Raw genomic sequence first — 20,489 nt, 5'->3', positions numbered from 1 at the left:
TCCAGGGATCCATCAGAAATTACATCATCACAAAGTGAGGGAACATAGCAACTCTCTTTACAGCAGTCGCTTCTGTTGTAAACTTCGATTGTGTCAGGAGAGAGGGCGGTGTTTTAATCAACACGAAATACGGGAGACTAGGGAGCTGTATATTCACACTGTGTTCTCAGAAGGCATTTCAGTTTGGAAAGTTGTCATAAGTCCATTTTTTTGCTGTATAATGTATTGCTTTGTTTAACAGCGTTTACGGTTACATTTAGTAGACAGCCTTTTACCCTTTTTAATGTCAGTTTCCAGTTTCAGTGACAACATGCCCCAGTGTTGTGTGAATTGTGTCTTTCTTTTATAGCAATTACAACAGCCTTCTTTTGTATATAAAGCTTTATGGTATTCCTGTAAAAAGATTTTTTTACTACTTTTACTACTTTACTACCTTACTAGTTTTATACATTTTCACTGGTTGTGATAACTTCTCTCATTCTCTCCCATTATATTCATGCTAATAAAGACCTAAGAATGAAAGTGTTTCAAGTCTAATGCCAACTGTATTGCATTTTTTCATTAAAATTGTATGATGTTTGAAAACTTTACATACTGTATCATGTATTTAAGTTGATGAGATATTATTGTAAAAAAAAACTGTACTCAATGATTTGAACATGTAACCACACAGTGTTTGCAAAGGGAAATATTCACAAACAACAATTTATACAGCAGAATTGAATTAAAAGACAAATATAATATCACAGCCATAACAAATAACCAACTTTGACATTTTTGAAATTATACAGAAATTATGAGTCATCTTCATGGATAAAGTCCATCTGGGTCATGGCCAGCTGAAACGCCTGACAGATATGAATCCTTTGTTGGACGTGTTTGTTTCATGTGCAGGGTGACTGACAACTTAAGATATGGTTTTGACACAACACTGTCCACCTAATTTATACGCACACCAACCGGTTTATGGTTGGTTATGGTGTGAATAGATTGCGACAAGTAACACAGAACAATGCTGAACAAAGAAAACAGCAGCTGATGATGTTACATTATACCCAACTCTCTGCCACATGCATTCGGTTCATACATCATTTATAGACCTCCAAAAGAAAAGTCACTGTTTTGATTCCTTTCCATCCCAAAGGCGAATAATATGTGGAAACCCCAAAAAGCAGACCACATAATATAATGCGAGGATAATAAAGGGAATTGCAAGCTATGACTTTGGTACCGCAAACTTCAAACAGTATTCCTAACTGAAGCCAGAACCGAGAGAAAAAAAAACAGAGCCATCTGTTTGGACCCCCGTGATCACACACAGCACCTATTGCATTTTACATACTGCTAGGTGTATGCACTTACTCGCGCGCAAAGGTGAAGATGCTGAGCAATGCGAAAAACAAATGCACTTATAAACACCATCAACTCTCTGCTACCTGATGGGCTTCAAACATTAATGATTTATTAACATGTTTTAAATATTGATAGGATGGGGGGAGCAAATGTGAAACTGAACTGTAGGAGGTACTCTTCAATTTGATATAAATGCGAACATGATATTGCATCTCAGTGTGAATCAAACTTTGTGTGCTTAGAAAGAGTGTGATCTTGTATCGTATTTGCAAAAGTTATTACCCACCCAAATGATTGAATGTAACACAGAATGGTGTCTTATGCGTGAGATCAATTGGCAGAGCATTGCGCTGGCAACGTAAGGGCTGGGGGTTTGATCCCAGGGAATGCACATACGGATAAAAGTACATCACTTTGGACAAAAGCATTTACCAAATTAGTAAATGTAAGTTCATTCTTCATCAAGCGCAGCTCAAATCCCACAATCCACCTCAGGAGTCCTCATCCAAGCATATGTGACATTGTTTCTTCACAAATATGTCCTTTTGTGCTCCAGCAAGATGTGCATACAGTGCTTTCCTTTTGGGGTGAACAGTTCTTTTAATGTTAAACCAAATAACAAAACCTGTCTCATGAATTATTTTACTCTCCAGTAAACCGGGATAGTTTGATGCTGTGTCATGCAACCATAATGGCTTCAGATCCTGCACAGTGTTGCTCTAAAAATACAATGCCAGATTTACTTAGGCATTGAAGAATGCAGGTTCTTCGACCTGACCTTATGGAGCCTCAATCAAGATATCATAGATTATATAAACTAGGCTTTGTTCCCACATTTAATTTATCTATTATAAGCCCCTAGTGTTCATACACGGGCCAAAACATTTATACTTTTATCAATGATATTTGCCATTGCAAAAAGTCATAGACAATATATCACAAAATGTTTTTAATGTATTTTGTATTCTAGGTCAAGCTCTTTTTAAATAGATTAAGGGGAACATACAGCATCAGTGCCCTTACTGAGAAAGGCAGTTGTAGGGGAAAACTTTTAATGTCATTCGCCAATCCATCTGCGCACCGCCGCAGTTTTCAGTCACTCGACTCTGACTGGCGCAGAACCTTACATGGAGTAACGCATAAACCTCTAGGCCAGGCCTGTCAAACTTGCATGTGTTTTATATCACAAATATGTATATGTCTTAAAAGATGACAGAATATGACAGCAAGCGGCACGTTTTTAACTCTTTCAAGCGTAAAATCAGTAAAGTATTGAGCTCCATTTATCTTTGGCGATGTTTACATCTTTTGGACGATCCATCTCCGTCCTTACACTGCCGACTAGATGTGACTAAATGTCCAAAAGTACAGACAGTTCAGATGTTTTAGATCTGGATAGGTCCAGTGTTGCAGTTTGGGATGTGTGAGTTCAGATAGGGTTTTTTTTTTTTTTTTTTTTTTTTTTTTACAGGCGGCTGAAATGAGCTTCCTCCGCAGGGTGGCTGGGCGATCCCTTAGAGATAGGGTGAGAAGCTCGGTCACCCGCGAGGAGCTCGGAGTAGAGCCGCTGCTCCTCCACATCGAGAGGGGTCAGCTGAGGTGGCTTGGGCATCTGTTACGGATGCCTACTGGACGCCTTCCTCGGAAGGTGTTCCGGGCCCGTCCGACCGGGAGGAGACCCCGGGGAAGACCTAGGACACGCTGGTGGGACTATGTCTCCCGGCTGGCCTGGGAACGCCTCGGTGTCCCCCCGGAAGAGCTGGAGGAAGTGTCTAGGGTGAGGGATGTCTGGGCATCTCTGCTTAGACTGCTGCCCCCGCGACCCGGTCCCGGATAAGCGGAAGAAAATGGATGGATGGATGGAGTTCAGATAGCATAACTGTTAGAGCTATACTGGAGTTGGTTGGTTGCGTCACTCCAATAAAATAAACTATGCCTGGACGATTGTGCAAAGATTGTGCAAATTAAACACAGAGTGTTTCTTGTACTTTTTGTACAGGGACGATGGCACAAGTCCTCTCACGAAACCCAGACTTGTCTCCTCGTTCGATTAAAGATTTGCATTTTGACTAATCAAAACTGGAAAAATAGGTAGCACTTGGAAGAAAGCCTTCGAGTGGGCGTTCCCAAAACAGTGTGACGTCACAAGAAATGTACTAAACCTGTAACGTTAGGCTGGTGTGCATTATTCCGAGCATCCTATTTTATTCGAAGGGGATTCTAGTTAAATCTCAAGCCTAACGTTTGACAGCTAAATATACTTCAGTTTAACATTCTATTTACATTTAATATCTCTGCTGTGACTATAGTCCACATGATAACTTTGCTCTTGGATGATATATATATATATGTAGATACATTTATCGTAAATGCAATCTACAAAAAAGCATTTATATAAACCATATATGTTGGTTATATAAACCAACTGGTGGTTAAAGTCACAGCAAAATATACCTCAGACTAACATTCTATTTGCATTTAATATCTTTGACCACATTTTTTCTTTGTGTTTAATGTGACTATAGTCCACATGATGACTTTGCTCTGGGATAATATATATATATATATATATATATTGTAAATGCAATATACAAAAAAGCATTTATATAAACCAAATGGTGGTTAAAGTGAATGGCGCAAAATGTAACACAGCATGCGTGGAGCATAGAGAGAGAGAGAGAGAGAGAGAGAGAGAGAGAGAGAGAGACAGAGAGACAGAGAGAGAGAGAGAGAGAGAGAGAGAGAGAGGGGTGGTGGTGGTGGGGGTAACCGAGCTTTTAAGAGATTTGATAGAGATTAGAAGCGCCACAGTTTTGAGAAATATTGTCTGTTCAATAGGAACAGAGAGCGCGCGCGCGCACGGAACGGAAGACTGAATGAAGCGCAGTAACACTGTAACAACATGAAGAAGAGTTTCGCGCGTTTTTACACGGGTCATAAGTGATCTGAACAGGTTATAGGTGAACGAAACACAGGACACAAATCTGCTTTAAATGACTCGTCATGAGGGTTTGATGAGATACTGTGGATGTCAAGGCAGACTCCCGGTCTTCTGGAGAAAGTTCTACATCACAATGAATAGGTAAGAAACGACACGTTACTGCTTTATGTTATTTGTATTTGCTTAAAATGTTTTTACCGCCTGCCGTGTCCTTTCACGAAAGATTTATCAGGAAACATGCACAGCGGATTGGAATCGCCATATACATTTGGCTTTATGTTTGTTTCTTGAAGTAGCCTACCATGTAAATTGCTATGATGATTGATGCCACACCACTTTACTTTAGCAAAATATACAAAAAATGACAAAAGAATAAGATAGCAAGACAAGCCATCTAACGCGTTTTATGCAACACCATAATTCTTTCATTAATACATCTTCATTCCTGAAGGGGTTTAATGTATTTGGTGAGCCTGTACTTAGCAAAATTGTGAGCTCAAGGTGTGTATATAAACATTTAAAAGTCCTAAATGAACCCCCAGCCATGCCTCATTTCCAAATGTGGATTATCCTTGACTTGTCTATTATAATGATAGTTTAGCATCAGTCGAGTACCCCTTGTAAAGCTTTAACATCCATTGCAAAATACACAATGCTTCCCTTTGTGAAATTGCCTCGAAGCTCCTACTGTTTTATCTGCTTTCGGTGTCCTGCAGAATGAATTCCTAGTGTCTTGGTTTATGCTATGAGGTCTGTTGTGCCTCTTTGAATTATTGTAACCGTAAACCCCCTGACGGCTGTGTCATGCTTCCATGCATGAGAGGTCAGTGTTTAAGAGGCTTCCCTTTGTGTGAACAATGTCATGTGTCGTCAGAAATGTTTGCAGATGTGTTGTAGCTGCTCTCTGTGTCCTCTCAGATAATGTCAAGGATCCAAAGTGTCTGATGTCTTCAGTGGATGATGTCTGTGCCCATAGAGATGGCACAGGATAGATGAGCAAGGGATTTACTTATAAAACTGCATAATTTTGCTATTCATGTTCAATTTGAGTCTAGAAACATTTTGGAAAAGTAAAATATTATCTATTGTTCTAATGTATGTCAAACACATTTTTAATCTTATCTAAACACCGTTCTTTTCTGTTTTTTCGCTCAGATTTTGATGGAGTTCTCAGCTGTGTTTCTTTAAAGTTTTATCATAGTATCACATTTTTCTCAAATTTGACAATTGTTAAAACACATTAAAAGCATGACGTATTGGAATGAATGTAGGTCAAATAATGGTTTTTAATCTACATGCCATAAAAGACTTTCCAAATCTAAGCTAAGTTTGTGACATTGTTGAGATCTTTTGAATCTCTAGTGGAGACATTTGTGCGATTTCTGGGTCTTTTTCATAATAGAAACACATTAGACTTTAGGATAAGTTAGTGTAGAATATAATAGAATAAATTACAGCACAAATGGGTTATGAACAACATGGCCAACAGTAAATAATAAAAGAACTTTGTGTTAAGGTGAACTGCTCATTTTACTCTAACCAAAAGCAGTTTGTGAAGCTTGGCTTGCATTAGATATTTTGCTGTTGCTCCAGATTCCTGCTTGTTTGCTGCACAATGAGGGTTTGCTAAATTCATCTCTCAGATATTATGCTGAATGTAGCCTTATATCCAGGTAACAAGAAGAGGGATGAGGTTTCAAAAGACTCTTGGTGCTTTTTGCAACAGTTAGGGACAGTCTATAGCGAACCGAGATTACAGCTGAACTGCTGACCTTCTTATATCAGACTTATGTCATACGCTTCCTGTATATGACACCTTTTCTGCTGGGTCACTTTGTTCTCTATACTCGCTGATTTCAGAAGGAGTTGGATATGATGGATATCAGCTGCAAGATCCAGGTCTAATACAAAGGACAAAAAAATCCAATGATTTGTTGTATTATCCCTTATTCCAGCCCTCATTTGTGAAGAGCGATTACATTATTTTCAATTGAAGTATGTCGGGAATGAATGACCTCACCATTTGTCACCAGCCCAGACACACGAATGGGCATTAATACTTTCTGCCGATGAATTAAAAAAAACGAACAAGGCTTCTGTTCGCGGACTAGTTAATGAAAGTGGGAATTTGGTTTAACATGTAAAATATCAGAGAGGGATTATAGAAATTGCTTAAAATGAATCGTTTTTTTGCAGGGGCCAATCCTTATAATTAGGTTTCTGGTTTAATTCAAGTTCTTATAGTTATGTAATAGTCATATACTTAAGTTAATTGCATACTGTTAGGGAGAAATTCGTCGTGAGAGATGAGACAGAAATGATCCTCCGTCCATCCAGCATAATAGAAGGCATTGACTGTTACCGCTAGTTATATTAACATCCCCTGATGTGCAAATGACTCAGAAAGCATTTCGCACTGCCTTTGAAATGTCTCAAACATGCTGCTTTATCATTCATTTAAGAAGGTTTTGTATCAAGGGTGGCGGGGTTGGCTTCTATCATTCGTTTCTTTTTCAGTTGGTTTCAGTTTTGGTAGGTGCCATGCCAACAGCAGCCTTTTGCCCATCACTATTTAAAACGGCGAATGTTATTTTATTGTCACATTACTGCACGTGCAGCGCTTGTCCGCCAGCTGTGATCGTGGCGATGAGAGAATGCCGCCACGGATTATTGAAACAGCCCATTATGTTTAACAGCTTCAAATGATGTTTTATCACCGTGAAAAGGATGTTTACCAGAGAGAGTGCTGGGGAAAGCTTGTCTCCTCCGATCACCATCCGACGTTCTGCCTCTGCCTCTTTACTGCCAACTGAGAATTAAATACACCTCACGAAGAAATGAAGCCTCTTCCTAAACAATTAGTTTGCAGTATTAAATGTCTTTTAATTTGATGAGAACCAATGGCCTGCTCTGGCACACACAGTCACAAACCGTTTCAGCTCGCAGCACGTAAGAGTATTGTTGATAACAGCGCAAGAGACTTATTTCTTCCCATTGGATATATAATCTGATTTGTGTTAGAGGAATGAATTTAAAGGAAAGGCTAAATCAAAACCATATGGCAAGCTGAAAGTGAGCGGTTTAGGATTTCATTCGATTATTCCCAGCAAATTTAATATCCAGCTCCTACTGTAAATGCAGTCAAGGCTCCACGTGAGGAATGTTGGGTTGACAGGAACAACTGTGTTGGATATCTGAAGTTGCAGGTGTGCACCTGTCACCGAGTAGATTAGAAGCTTTGAGCTTGCGTGAAGCAACTGCAGCAGAAAGACGTTTTGAAAACTGTCAGGTTCAACCGCAATTATTTATTTTCATGTTTCTCGTACATTCTTACTGCACACTGCGTAGTATGTATGTTGCATACATACTTTGTGAAAGTGTGTGTAACATGATCATTTCCAAATACTGTACGTGCTACATTATTGTCACATTATAGGTGGTTTTAAAGGGGTCATATGGTGCGAATAAGATTTTAATTTTACATTTGTTTAAGCCGTGTCATATGACCCCTTTAAAGCAACAACATAAACAAACAAACATTACTGTGCATGCGCGTTTGTGGCCCAAACTTAACCTCTTGTACAACCCGCAAAGCACACAGTCCATGTAGATTATTTATGAAAACAGGCAAAAGAAATAACAAGTGAATCACATTAGCTAGCTAGTTAAAAGTATGTCTAGCCAGTGTTATTTTGGGTTGCCAGTAGAAGAACCGTTACTTGGCTTAACTTCAAGGGCCTCGAAGGGCCATTCGTAAAGAAGACGCCATTTGTAGGGGCAAACTAAAGTGTTCGCCTGAATCCCTTCGCGAAGTTCTGTTAGTGAAGGGTACATCCCATGGAGCAGTTCACCTAAACACAAACGTTACCTACAAATGTTAGTAAAAGAGTTTAGTCTGCATTTGTTTTACACTATTTTTGTCAGTGATAAATACGATTTAGGATGGTTAAAATATAGTATAGGATTATTGAGTTTATAGAAAAGTGTATGAAACCGTCTAAAAACATAAACTTTGCATTGTGCCGATCAACCTGTAATTCTGTTAAATTATGCAGTTGTTCCAGAATTGTATAAAATGTAATGTTCCCCACATAATGCCATTAAACACAATACATTAGTTAGATTTGGTGGAAATGAGGATCATCTTTGCATGACTTTATTGTCATACATCTGAGCATCATTTTATGCATCCACAAGAAATGTCAATTTTAGCCACTGGCCACATCCTCTGTAGTTTTCTCTCTGTCTTGTGTGCTCTCTCACTGCTCTCTGATCAAATCCAGTCTTTCCTCTGACCTTTGAACCCTTTCGAGAGGCTCTCGTTCCACAGCTGCCCTTGCGGTCGCTGCACATCTGAGCACTTGGTGTTTGTGGAGCTCCAGCACATGCCAGCTCAATGCACTCTGCAGTCACTCTGAATGAATGTAGAGAGTGAAACTTGAAATTGTTTTTGTTTTTTTTATACATTTTTGCAGAATCATCTGTAGAGTTTGCATGGTCAGATAACAAGAGATACATTAAATGCGATGGGGAGGGTGTGTTTAAAGGAATGGTTTACACAAAAATAACAATTCTGTCATCATTTATGCACCCTCATATCATTCAATACCTGTATGGCCTTTTTTCTTCTGTGGAAGAAAATGTCCATTTAATGGAAGTCAATGGGGTTAATGTTATTTGGTTACCAAATTTCTTTGAAGTATCTTCTTTTGTGTAAGAATAAAGAAAGTCATACAGGTTTGGAATGTCATGAGGGTGAATAAATTATGAAATAATTTAGATTTTTGGGTGAACTGCCCCTTAAGAATTGAGGTTGTAGGAGCCATATGGTTTCTGATATCACAACGCCATTCTTCTTTATTGCTCACAATATTATAATTTTTATCTCTGACAGGTTGGTCAGGTAGTGGGTGAACCCCTGAATGCTGGAGTCCGTGCCATCATGACATCACACACACTTCCGTTGTCATTAGGCCGTCTGGTCGGGATGATCTATGCTTCAAGCTGGCGGCACTGTTACTGGCCACACCTCCTGTGGATGTTGTGGGCGTGGCTGAGCCCGTGTTCTTGGGCCCACCAGCAAACACACCCACATTCTATCAAGATCCCTGGGGACATCACCTTGGGGGGGCTTTTTCCAGTCCACTCCAGAGGCCCTGCGGGGGTCCCGTGCGGGGAAATCAAGAAGGAGAAAGGTATCCATCGTATGGAAGCCATGCTGTACGCACTGGACCAGATCAACAGCGACCCGGAACTGCTACCCAACATCACGCTCGGGGCTCGGATTCTCGACACGTGTTCCAGGGACACTTACGCGCTAGAGCAGTCCCTCACGTTTGTCCAAGCGCTAATTCAGAAAGACACATCTGACATCCGCTGCTCCAACGGTGAACAGCCAATCATACGCAAGCCAGAGCGCGTGGTGGGCGTGATAGGGGCATCGGGGAGTTCGGTGTCCATCATGGTGGCCAATGTGCTGCGGTTGTTTGAGGTGAGATTAATGTGTGCGTGAGTAAATTTAGTGATGCTCAAGAGTCTGCACTTTAAATCTGACATTCAAAATGTAACTTTGGGTTTTTGATAAATATAAAAATGTAATATAACAAGATTCTGTACTCCTTCCAGATCACTTTATAAAGTAAGGAAATTTGTGACAGATTTTAGTTTTTAGTTTTTAGTTTTCATTTCTTTAATTGAGACAAATGAGATGCTCTTTAAGACATTCTCAGATCATGCTGAGAAAACATCATGAGATTTGACAGCCCATGCTAGTTCAAAATGCTGCTGTCATTATTGCAAATGAAGGAAACATCAAATAACTTTGATGTTATTCATTTATGGTAGCCTTTCAATTAAACGTCTTACGCATAATATAATTGCCTGTGAAGATTAATCATTCTAAATCTATCATTATATGTTATAGACTTGGACTTTTAGCTCTATTGTATCTGTACTTATGAGTGTTTTCTACAGTGAACTGTAATTTTGACGAATAGAAAATATTTCTAGGCCATTTCTGGAACAATAACACATCAGCTGTTCAGATATAAGGCTTAAATTAGAGATGTTTTCACCATCACCCTACTCTGGTTGTTAATGGTTAGGTTAGAAAAGCTTGTTTGATAGAAATGATTGAGAAAAGATTTTGATCAGGGAACATGTACCAAAGGATTCTGTCTGACTTTACTGATGCCAAACAACATTGCTTGTTATGCCACCATTTATTGGTGTGTGTAATGATTGAGCCATATTGAAAATAAATACCCGAAATCGCCCGACAATAATAACATTTCTTACATAAGGCTATCATATGTATTGTATATATTATACAGCTGCGGAAAACCATTACGAATTCTCATTTAATCAGCATTTCTAGATGTTTCGAGGCCACTTTAGTTCAGTGTCTGCTGAATTTCAACAACCTTAGAAAACCTTAAAGTCATCAACAATGTGAAAGACTGACAGCATGACAAGACAAGTGAAAATTGTGGATATAACATGAACTTTTCCTAAATACATATACACTTTTTACTGTTGTATTGCTTAAAGGTGAATATGAACTTGTTTTCTTTGCAGTATTTTTGGTCTGAAAGAATACAGAGCATCTTTAAATAGAGAGTTTTCATTTTCTACAAATAAATGCAAAGCAACGATCTTTTTATTTGAAATCCGGGAGAAATATTGTAAGTAGTTCACAGAATTAAACAAAAATGATAATTTTACATAAACACATATTGGTAAATTCAGAAAACATCTGAATATACACAATTTATTTTATGGACATATTTTTTAGAGCTTGGGATTTAAAAAGACTCAACAATAATACAGGGTTGGCATAAAGGTAAATAATGCCAAATGCTTCAATTTTGGGTGATGTGTTCCTTTAATTATGTGTTTGCTCCACCGTACCAGCCAACTCCCTTGGAAATGGACGCTTGAGAGGATGTTGACGCCTATGGGCCAGGACAAGCAGTTAATTGACAATAAGGATTTAGAGCAAGGAATCATGTTGTCGTCCGCTGGCTCTCTTCTATCCTGTAGGTCTTTGAAAAATTTGTTCAGCTTTGTCTTACGTCCAGCATTGATTTATACTGATTTTTATTTCCTACAGCCCTCTGGTCATGTTGTGAGCTATTTTGCCAAACTTTAGTGTTAAAATGAAATTTGCAACAGTAGTTTGAACAGACTGTTTTTCTACATCCTCCATAAAAGAAAAGAGAAAGGGGACTGGAGTTGCTATAAAAGTGCTCTGTATAATTCCTATGATTTGCGCAATATATTTAAAGTCTTCTGAAGTCAAATGTGACTAACCTCATTGAGTCATTGACTTGAAACCTGAGTCTAATTTGTATTCAATAATTTGTTCAATTTCTGTAAACTGTAACTGTCCAATTGATTTAATTGTCTTGATTCATTCAAGTTGCATATCAAACAATTTGCGCAGAAGCAGACAAAGATTTTACCTTTTGTGAGTCACAGAAAAAGAAAGTCATATGGACTCAGGGAAAGTAAATCATGACTGAAGTTTTCTTTTTGGATAAACTCACCCTGTAATATCAAACTGTTATGGTGTTGAATTTTAATAGGAAGGCTTTGAGAACGACTGGACCAAAGGAACATTGGGCAGGCTGTTCAAAGCTCCACGTGTTGTGGCGACAAGCGTTTCATCTTCATTCATCTCCGATGACGTGCGCAACGGTGAATGAAAACTATCATACCATATTCGTCAGCAGTGATCATCATGCAAAGCTTCGACACCCCCCTATATTTCATTCCAACTTCGTGAATTGACTATATAGTTTTTGCATTTCAGTACAATAATACATGCTAAACATTTCATTTATGCGCACAAACTCAGTGACTGTTTGGTTGCCTGAAACATTGGCGAGTGTCATTGTTGATAGATCTACAGCTCAGGCTTTGGACCGAGATTAATGAGTAAATTCATGTATTCCAATTTTTTAGTTTTGGCTACAGCAAAAGCTCGTAGGAGCCATGCTGAGAACTGAGACGCTTGGCATGGACTTGGTTTCAATTAGGCGTTATTGACAACTAGTAGCATGCATCTTATAAAGCTTGATCATAATTGTACTCCCAACTGGAAATTGCTGAAGACTTTGCCTTTTAGCAAAAAATTATTGTTTTTGCGCATTCTGGAAGAGCTCCAAGTTTGTCCTAAGTGGCCAGTATTTGGTGTCTCCAGCCTTCAGCTCACACTGGACTCTTTTCTCTCTGAGAAAGTCTTGCTGGCATTGGACACGTCGAGAAATAAGAAATCTCTGTGACGAATATGTGTAAGCTCATTCTCCACAAGACATAAATCCCTTCCTACATAGTTCCTACAGCTGGAGAGGAATGAGAGGCAGCCATATTGTTCTTAGCACATGCTTAGCACAAGAGAGATTTCTTTCTCTCTTGTGTAAAATGAAATGGGAAATTGATTTTATGAGAGTCGACCGAGTGACAGATTAATACAGCTTCTTCTCTAATAGAACAGGACAAGAGAGTGAGATGGCTTTTCTGTTTAGTGTTTTCTTAATACAATCCCACATAAGCTTTAGTGAACATCGTGTTGCAAAGTTAGTTCTCGCTGTGCATTATATAGTATTAAAGAGCCCACGTCACCTGTGAATAAAAGCTGGTGATCCTGGATTTCTTGCAATAATTTAGCTTTGACCAAACGAAAAAGTTTAAGACCCACGAGAAAGATTGTTAAATCCGAAACAAGATCTCTTGAATTTTTAAAGGGGTCACAGTGTTTGTCACATTAAAAAAGTGCTTGTTAACTTTGTACTTTTAAATTAGTTAAAAACTGTGTTATCAGTGTTTTTTTCCTGTAAAACAGTCAAATTGGACATCCAAGATTTTGGTCACCCCTTGGACTACGGCAAAATTGGAATGAACAGCAAAGATGTGCCTTTTCCAAAGTTGGACTTCACTTTTGGCCACTAATGTACGTGACACCAAGAGATTTTGTATAAATATGGCAGTCATACATTACAATGGTATGTTTTCATCTCTGATTCAATCAGTTTACCATGATCCTACCACGTATGGTTTTCTAAATGTAGCCAAAAGCGATCAATTTAAGGTGTCTGAATACACAGCGTTTTTCAATTTCATTTGAATAACTCAATAACCATTTCAATTTCACTGGAAGTTTTCCCATTGTGCTGTTAAATGACAGGAAGCTTTGAAACAATGGGCTCAGTCTGCGGGGACAGCTGTTGCGAGTCCACCCTCTAATTAAACACGTGTGGAATAAAGTCTGAAACGGATGCAGAACAAAAGCATAGGTACAGTGGACCCGCGCCCGTGTATTTTCATTGAATGGACTATTTTGCGTTCGTATGATGAGGAGCGTTGAACCACTAAGACTGATTATTCCAGTCTGCGGATTGCTCAGTGAAGCATGTACAAAGGTTCGACAGCCACGTCTTTCCATTTGTCCTGTTTTGTGTTGCTTAAATATGCCTGGGATGGTTTCAAACGTGCTCGAAACGTTCATTTAGCCCATGTTTTGCATACGAAAAGGCTGTTATTGCGTGGATATTGTTACACGTTGGATCATTACGACTTTGTTTGATGTGCCAGAATATCATGAAAATATCATGAGACAGATTGGGAGCACAAGTTCGGGAAATGTCTTTGATGTTTTTGATAGCTAACACCTGTCCGTGGGTCTGGGCCCTTATGTTTTGTGACGTGCGGTTGCCTTCATGTTTATATCGGGCTGTGTATTAATTCACATTCACATAGGTAATTCACATACCTCCACTATGATGCAAGAAGTACTGTATGTGTTTTGCTGGGGATGGAGAAGCATAGACTTTTTATAAAGTTTTCAGAGAGAGTCAGTGTCTCATTTGCCTCCGGTTTAGATCTCCTAAATTGAATATAAAGCACACTTTAAAATCACACATCTATGAGCACATAATCCTTAAATGCTTGTGATGTGATGTATCAGACAGCATGCTATTTGGAATGGAAAAGCAGCTTATTGAATGTAACACTTCATTATATGTTATTTAAATATAGTAGGTTAAACAATAATCGATAAATGCTACATAGTTGTCATCTTGGAAAAAACATGTAAATTTTTATGTTATAAGTCTAAATAGTTCATATTTGAAAACTAGAAATATAGCTTCAGCGCAAGTTCTGCTGGGAAGACTCAATCTCGCATCATCCACTACCAATCAACACCTAACCAATCACCTTCCAACATGGAACACAAAAGATTGCCACTTACCCCTTTCTACGTCCGCAGTCGAAGCAACAGTGATTCGTCCCCATCCTCCCCACCACCACCAGGAGGTCCCTGTCCATATAACCCCAGGGGGGTCTGCTACGCCCCCGCCTTCATCTCATGGCGGGAAGTGGAGGACTTCTTGGCCCTCTGGATGCGAGCCTCGGACAGGGCCTACTCCAAAGAAACTTAATTTACTATAACCATATATTCTGTTTAACAGTTGTTTAATAAATGTTCAATACTCAACATACTTTGCCTCCCGAGTCTTTCTGGTAGAACTAGAAAACTAATTCATATTCACTTTTAAGCAATACAACAGTCATATTTCTACATTTATTTAAGAAAAATGTATGCAGAATCTGGATTTTTAACACAGTTTTCACGTGTCTTGTCATGCTTTCAGTCTTTCACATTGATGTTGGATGACTTCATATCACTTGTTTTGTTGAAATTCAACAGACACTGGACTGGAATGACCACAACACATCTAGAAATGCTGATTAAATGAAAATTTGGAATGGTCTCTTCTTTTTTCCCCGCCTTATCTCATGTTATTTTCAGATAATCAAAGAAAATACAAAGTACATTTATATATTTGAATCGGGTCATTTAAAAGTAAAAAATGTTAAGCTTTCTTTAGACATACGTTTCATGTTTGTGTGATAAGTATTTGCAGAGTTTTGGATCAGTGAAACATTTCAGAAATGACTTATGTGAGCGGAGTGGAGACGGCTGATAATGCGCCCTGTTTATTTTCTTTATTTTACTAAATAAAAACGCTTTCATGTTATTGTAAGCGTACACACGTAAAAGTAGACAACTTACAGTTTCTAGTCTTACAAATATGTGTAGGCCCAAAATAAATCGAATATTTTAAGTCTCTTTTGCTCTGAAAAAAGTGAGGTATAGCGGCACGTGTTGACATGGATTTAAAAGGGAAAGTAATCGAAATAATCGACATTGAGCCCTATGTGTGTATATTGTACCGTAAGTATCATATTTATATAAATATATATAATATAATATACACACACACACATACAACATATTTACAGATAGGTTTGTGTGTGTTATATATATATATACATATATGAAACTTACAGTACTATAGATTGCATATTAGAAAAAATCTGTATATAGGTGTACGGCTATACTGCTACACTATTGTTCTGACAATCGTATGTTTCTGTGTGATTCACATTTTATGAAATAGCCACCTTTTCAAATAGTTAACAATTCCTGCTTTATACACATGCCTTTATCATGTGTGATTCTCAGACCCACACACTCATGTGCATTGCAGACTTTGCTATGAAAGAAGTGTGAACTCAGCACGTTAGCTGTTTAGCAGGCATTATAATAGTGAAAGTCTGTGGCTGCTAGGGCTGCATGGGTTCCGATAGCAAACCGCATGTTTTTTTTATGATAAGACTTAGTGCTTTAGTTCATGAAACAGCTCTAGGTACTTAATTTTTAACATCTTGACTTTATGGGGCATAAAAGTCCTTCTTTGACTCCTTGTTTTATAAGGCAGACTGAGATGTTTGTAGAACGGGGTTGTTTGTCTCTCACCAAAGGGATCGGATGTGATTAAAGGACAATAAATGTATGTGAGACGGATCCATTCGACGGGTCACATCGACACAAGTGTTTTTTTATGTAGAGCCTGAAGTATATTTCTCTGAGCCTCTTATTATCCGTACAGATGGAGGAAACATGGTGGATAGAACTGGCGGCACAGAAACCCGGGTAGCATTAATATTACACGATCTTTCTGTGAATACTAAGACTCCCCTGTGAGGCATTTTTTAGTCTGTCCTAAAACCTAACACAAATTATTTAAGGAGCTTTTTTTTGCTTGATTATCTTTCAAAGGAGGACTTGTGGTTTGAAAATTTGTGGTACGATACCACATAGCTTACGGCTGAAACATACACCAGACAGACACAAATGCATTTTCTCTGGTAACAAACCTCAGTACTTCAGAGAGCAATAACGTCGTCCTTAAATGCTTGTGTCATTAATCCCAAACACAAAATTCCTTCAAAAGGCCTTAATAAGAAATCTCAATTATGAGAAATTGATAATAAGAAAATGCAAGCTGTGCTGTATTGGGGTTGCGTTATGAATGCATTCTGATTTTAGCATATTGCAATTGTAAATTCGAGACTCCATGTGTCCACAAGCATTAGCATTCACTTACTTCACGTACTTTATTCGGTGTCTAAAACTTCTTCAGCCTGAGCCATTAACCAGACTCGGGGTGTAGAAAACACATCAAGCAGTTCTTAGTGGCACAATTACAGGACCTTTTAGTACAATAAGCCTCTGGCATCTGTTCAGAAAGTGATAAAGAAAGAAAAGCGTAGAGCAGAACCTTTTCAAATCACCTTGACGAAAGTTTGACAGTCGGAGTTTAGCGAAGAGCCGAATCGCTTTGTGAGGTGACCGTCTCCAAATGAGTCATTTAAAAAATGGTCAATGGCCGGATTATGTTTTGATTAAAGATTTCTACAGTTTCCTTTGTGAATAAATAATCTTCACATTAGTCGTTTTCTAGAAACCGTATTTTCGCAGACATCTTTTGTGGTCCGAGTTTCCTCTAATTGGCGTTATTTGGAGGTAAATGGTCAGTAATTGCTTGGATGTCTGTATAGCAGTGAGAAAACCGTGGCTATTTATTGTTGCTCTTGAGGGAACGCTTTTGTGCGAACTTTCCTCTGTCACTTGCTATTATTATGAGTTGAGACACGGCATTATCTGGCTGTCAGCTGCACAATTTTCACTTCCCTGTTAGAGGTGCGTTGGTCTTTCCTACTTGCAGGAAGAATCATTTTCTTTTGTTGTTTGCTAGTTGCGCATCATGCCTTATAGACAACAACATGTGTGTATGTGCTGGTTAAAGTTGTTTTATCAAAAGCATCCAAAGCTGTCAGGTATAACAGACAAACGCTTCTTTTAATGTGTTAAAGCAAAATTCAGGTTTAGAACAACAATATTTGAATTTATGGAATAAATGTTTTGAAAGTAAAGCATTTTAACATTGTACACGCTTTTGTGTGATTTAAAATGTTGTTGTTGTAATTAGAATTTTGCATTGTACTTTTTTCATGTTTTATGGGAGACAGCACAGCACAGCTGGAGAAAGCGCTCCACTTTGGTAACCTGAAATGTTTCTTTATCAACCACTTAAAAATTCACTTCATTTCATGGCAGGGGAAGTAGTTGCTCAAAAAGCTAGCCGTCTGCATGTCTGATTTAGTAAATTAAATCTGTTTAATTCTTTCTGCCTCTCTCGATCCTGAGACAGAGAGAGAGGGGAGCAGTCAGTACCGGGTCACACTACTAAGGGACACAAGTACCCTAGAGACGTAAAAAAACGAAAGAACTGTTAGGACAAGACCTTAAAGAGAAGGTCTGCCCAGGAGACAAACAGACATCATTAACACATCATAACAAACTCTGTGCAAATTATGAGATGACCTTTGAGGATTCTCATGATTCAGTACCTTGTGACATCATTTATTGTTTTATTTATAGAAGCAACCACAAAAATCATGCGGGTGTCGTTGACCATAAGTTTGAATAATTTTCCATGCGAAACTATCCACATTGCTTATAGGATGTGAGTGTTTTTGTACATGTTACTTAGCAGTGTTTGCATCTTGCAAAGTGGAATATATGTTGCTATACAGTTGCAGTTAGGGCTGTTGTCTCTGTTTGGTGCCTTATTTTACTTCATTACATTTACATTTTGGCAGACGCTTTTATCCAAAGCGACTTCCATTGTATTATCCTATACTTTTTACATAGGTATCTGCAAACCTCGGGGATCAAACCTTCACACCTTGCGTTGTTAGCGCAATGCTCTTACCATTGAGCGACAGGAAAGCAAGGTTTCCTTTATTAGGTTGCATAATCACATTTTGGAGTATGCAATATTTTTAAGAGCAGTTACTTAACTAAATGCCTTAACCAAGAGTTTAAATTATGAATGTTAATATTTGATAACAAATATTGTAGATTTCTCTAGCTTTTGGTTTAAGATTAACATGTTTAAAATCTTGTTTGTGATAAGCATGCTGAGAAATGTTTTTATCAAATGTTTGTCAGTCTGCGTGCAGTCTTGGCTCAAAGCTTCTCATTAACTGCTGTGTCTAATTAATCAGCAAAACCGTAGCTGTGGGCTTAAACCAATGATTCAGAAACACGCTTTTGGCAAGGGGCGCGTGTGGGATTTAGTCGACTCAAACTTCATTTGAACTGCTCTCGGGTCATTTGAAGAAAACCTATAATTACATCAGGATGGATTAATTGGTGAAGACAAAGAACAGAGGGTAAACTCCCAAAGGAACATTTTATTGCTCAAAGGTTTCTCGTTCAGAGCTCTGGAGACTTCGAGATAAGTTACTGACTCCAGTTGTGTTGAATTACAGTGTTTTCTTACAACAGTTCTTATGAAATATATTTCTGAGAAGAAAAATTGTTGACGTACAGTTAGATATAACACTGTACAAATGCTGGATGTGCAGCACAACGCAACATAATAAAAGACAATAGAACGCATAGAACTCATTATAATTTCACATTTTGTCCACACTGGTCGCATCTGGTGAAGATACATAGTAAGAGCATAACTTGGTCTTGGAAGAATCTGAAAATTAATATTTGCAAATAGTTTTGACTTAGTATTATAGTATTTTTTTCTGGCCATAGTCTCTGGCTTTAATGTCTCAATAATCTTTGACTTTTGCTTACAGATTTATCTTATCCTGGCAAAATGATTTTTGATCGGGATTTCTTCTGGATCAATAAGGTCTTTCCGGTGAAGCTGTTTGACTAGTATGGTCTTTCTGGTGAAGCTGGTTGACTAGTATGGTCTTTCTGGTGAAGCTGGTTGACCTGTATGATCTTTCCGGTGAAGCTGGTTGACCTGTATGGTCTTTCTGGTGAAGCTGGTTGACTAGTATGGTCTTTTTGGTGAAGCTGTTTGACTAGTATGGTCTTTCTGGTGAAGCTGGTTGACCTGTATGGTCTTTCCGGTGAAGCTGGTTGACTAGTATGGTCTTTTTGGTGAAGCTGTTTGACTAGTATGGTCTTTCTGGTGAAGCTGGTTGACCTGTATGGTCTTTCCGGTGAAGCTGGTTGACTAGTATGGTCTTTCCGGTGAAGCTGTTTGACTAGTATGGTCTTTCTGGTGAAGCTGGTTGACTAGTATGGTCTTTCTGGTGAAGCTGGTCGACTAGTATGGTCTTTCCGGTGAAGCTGGTTGACTAGCATGGTCTTTCCGGTGAAGCTGTTTGACTAGTATGGTCTTTCTGGTGAAGCTGGTTGACCTGTATGGTCTTTCCGGTGAAGCTGGTTGACTAGTATGGTCTTTCCGGTGAAGCTGGTTGACTAGTATGGTCTTTCAGGTGAAGCTGGTTGACCTGTATGGTCTTTCTGGTGAAGCTGGTTGACTAGTATGGTCTTTCCGGTGAAGCTGTTTGACTAGTATGGTCTTTCTGGTGAAGCTGGTTGACCTGTATGGTCTTTCCGGTGAAGCTGGTTGACTAGTATGATCTTTCCGGTGAAGCTGGTTGACTAGTATGGTCTTTCAGGTGAAGCTGGTTGACCTGTATGGTCTTTCCGGTGAAGCTGGTCGACTAGTATGGTCTTTCCGGTGAAGCTGGTTGACTAGTATGGTCTTTCCGGTGAAGCTGTTTGACTAGTATGGTCTTTCTGGTGAAGCTGGTTGACTAGTATGGTCTTTCTGGTGAAGCTGGTTGACCTGTATGGTCTTTCCGGTGAAGCTGGTTGACTAGTATGGTCTTTTTGGTGATGCTGGTTGACCAGTATTGTCTTTCCGGTGAAGGAACATAGGGCTCAATCAAAGCTTACTATTTGCTTTCCATTAAACTTATTTATGAAGAATCCATTAGAAAATGAAGGATATCTAATACG

The 20,489-nt window shown here is 38.7% G+C and overlaps 1 protein-coding gene across 1 annotated transcript in view; it reads left to right on the top strand.

Moving 5' to 3' along the window:
• Positions 1 to 4,160: 4,160 nt before the first annotated feature.
• The window catches only part of grm6a (glutamate receptor, metabotropic 6a), a 32,608-nt gene continuing 16,279 nt past the window's right edge, over positions 4,161 to 20,489 (top strand). Inside the window, exons 1-2 of the mRNA XM_079466788.1 lie at positions 4,161 to 4,435; positions 9,189 to 9,785. Coding sequence (XP_079322914.1) covers positions 9,237 to 9,785 — 549 coding nt within the window. The 5' untranslated portion in view covers positions 4,161 to 4,435; positions 9,189 to 9,236. The remainder of the gene's footprint in view (positions 4,436 to 9,188; positions 9,786 to 20,489) is intronic.

Source organism: Barbatula barbatula (assembly GCF_947034865.1).
Source record: "Barbatula barbatula genome assembly, chromosome: 11".
Lineage (NCBI taxonomy): Eukaryota > Metazoa > Chordata > Actinopteri > Cypriniformes > Nemacheilidae > Barbatula > Barbatula barbatula.
This window is presented reverse-complemented; position numbering and strand designations above follow the sequence as displayed.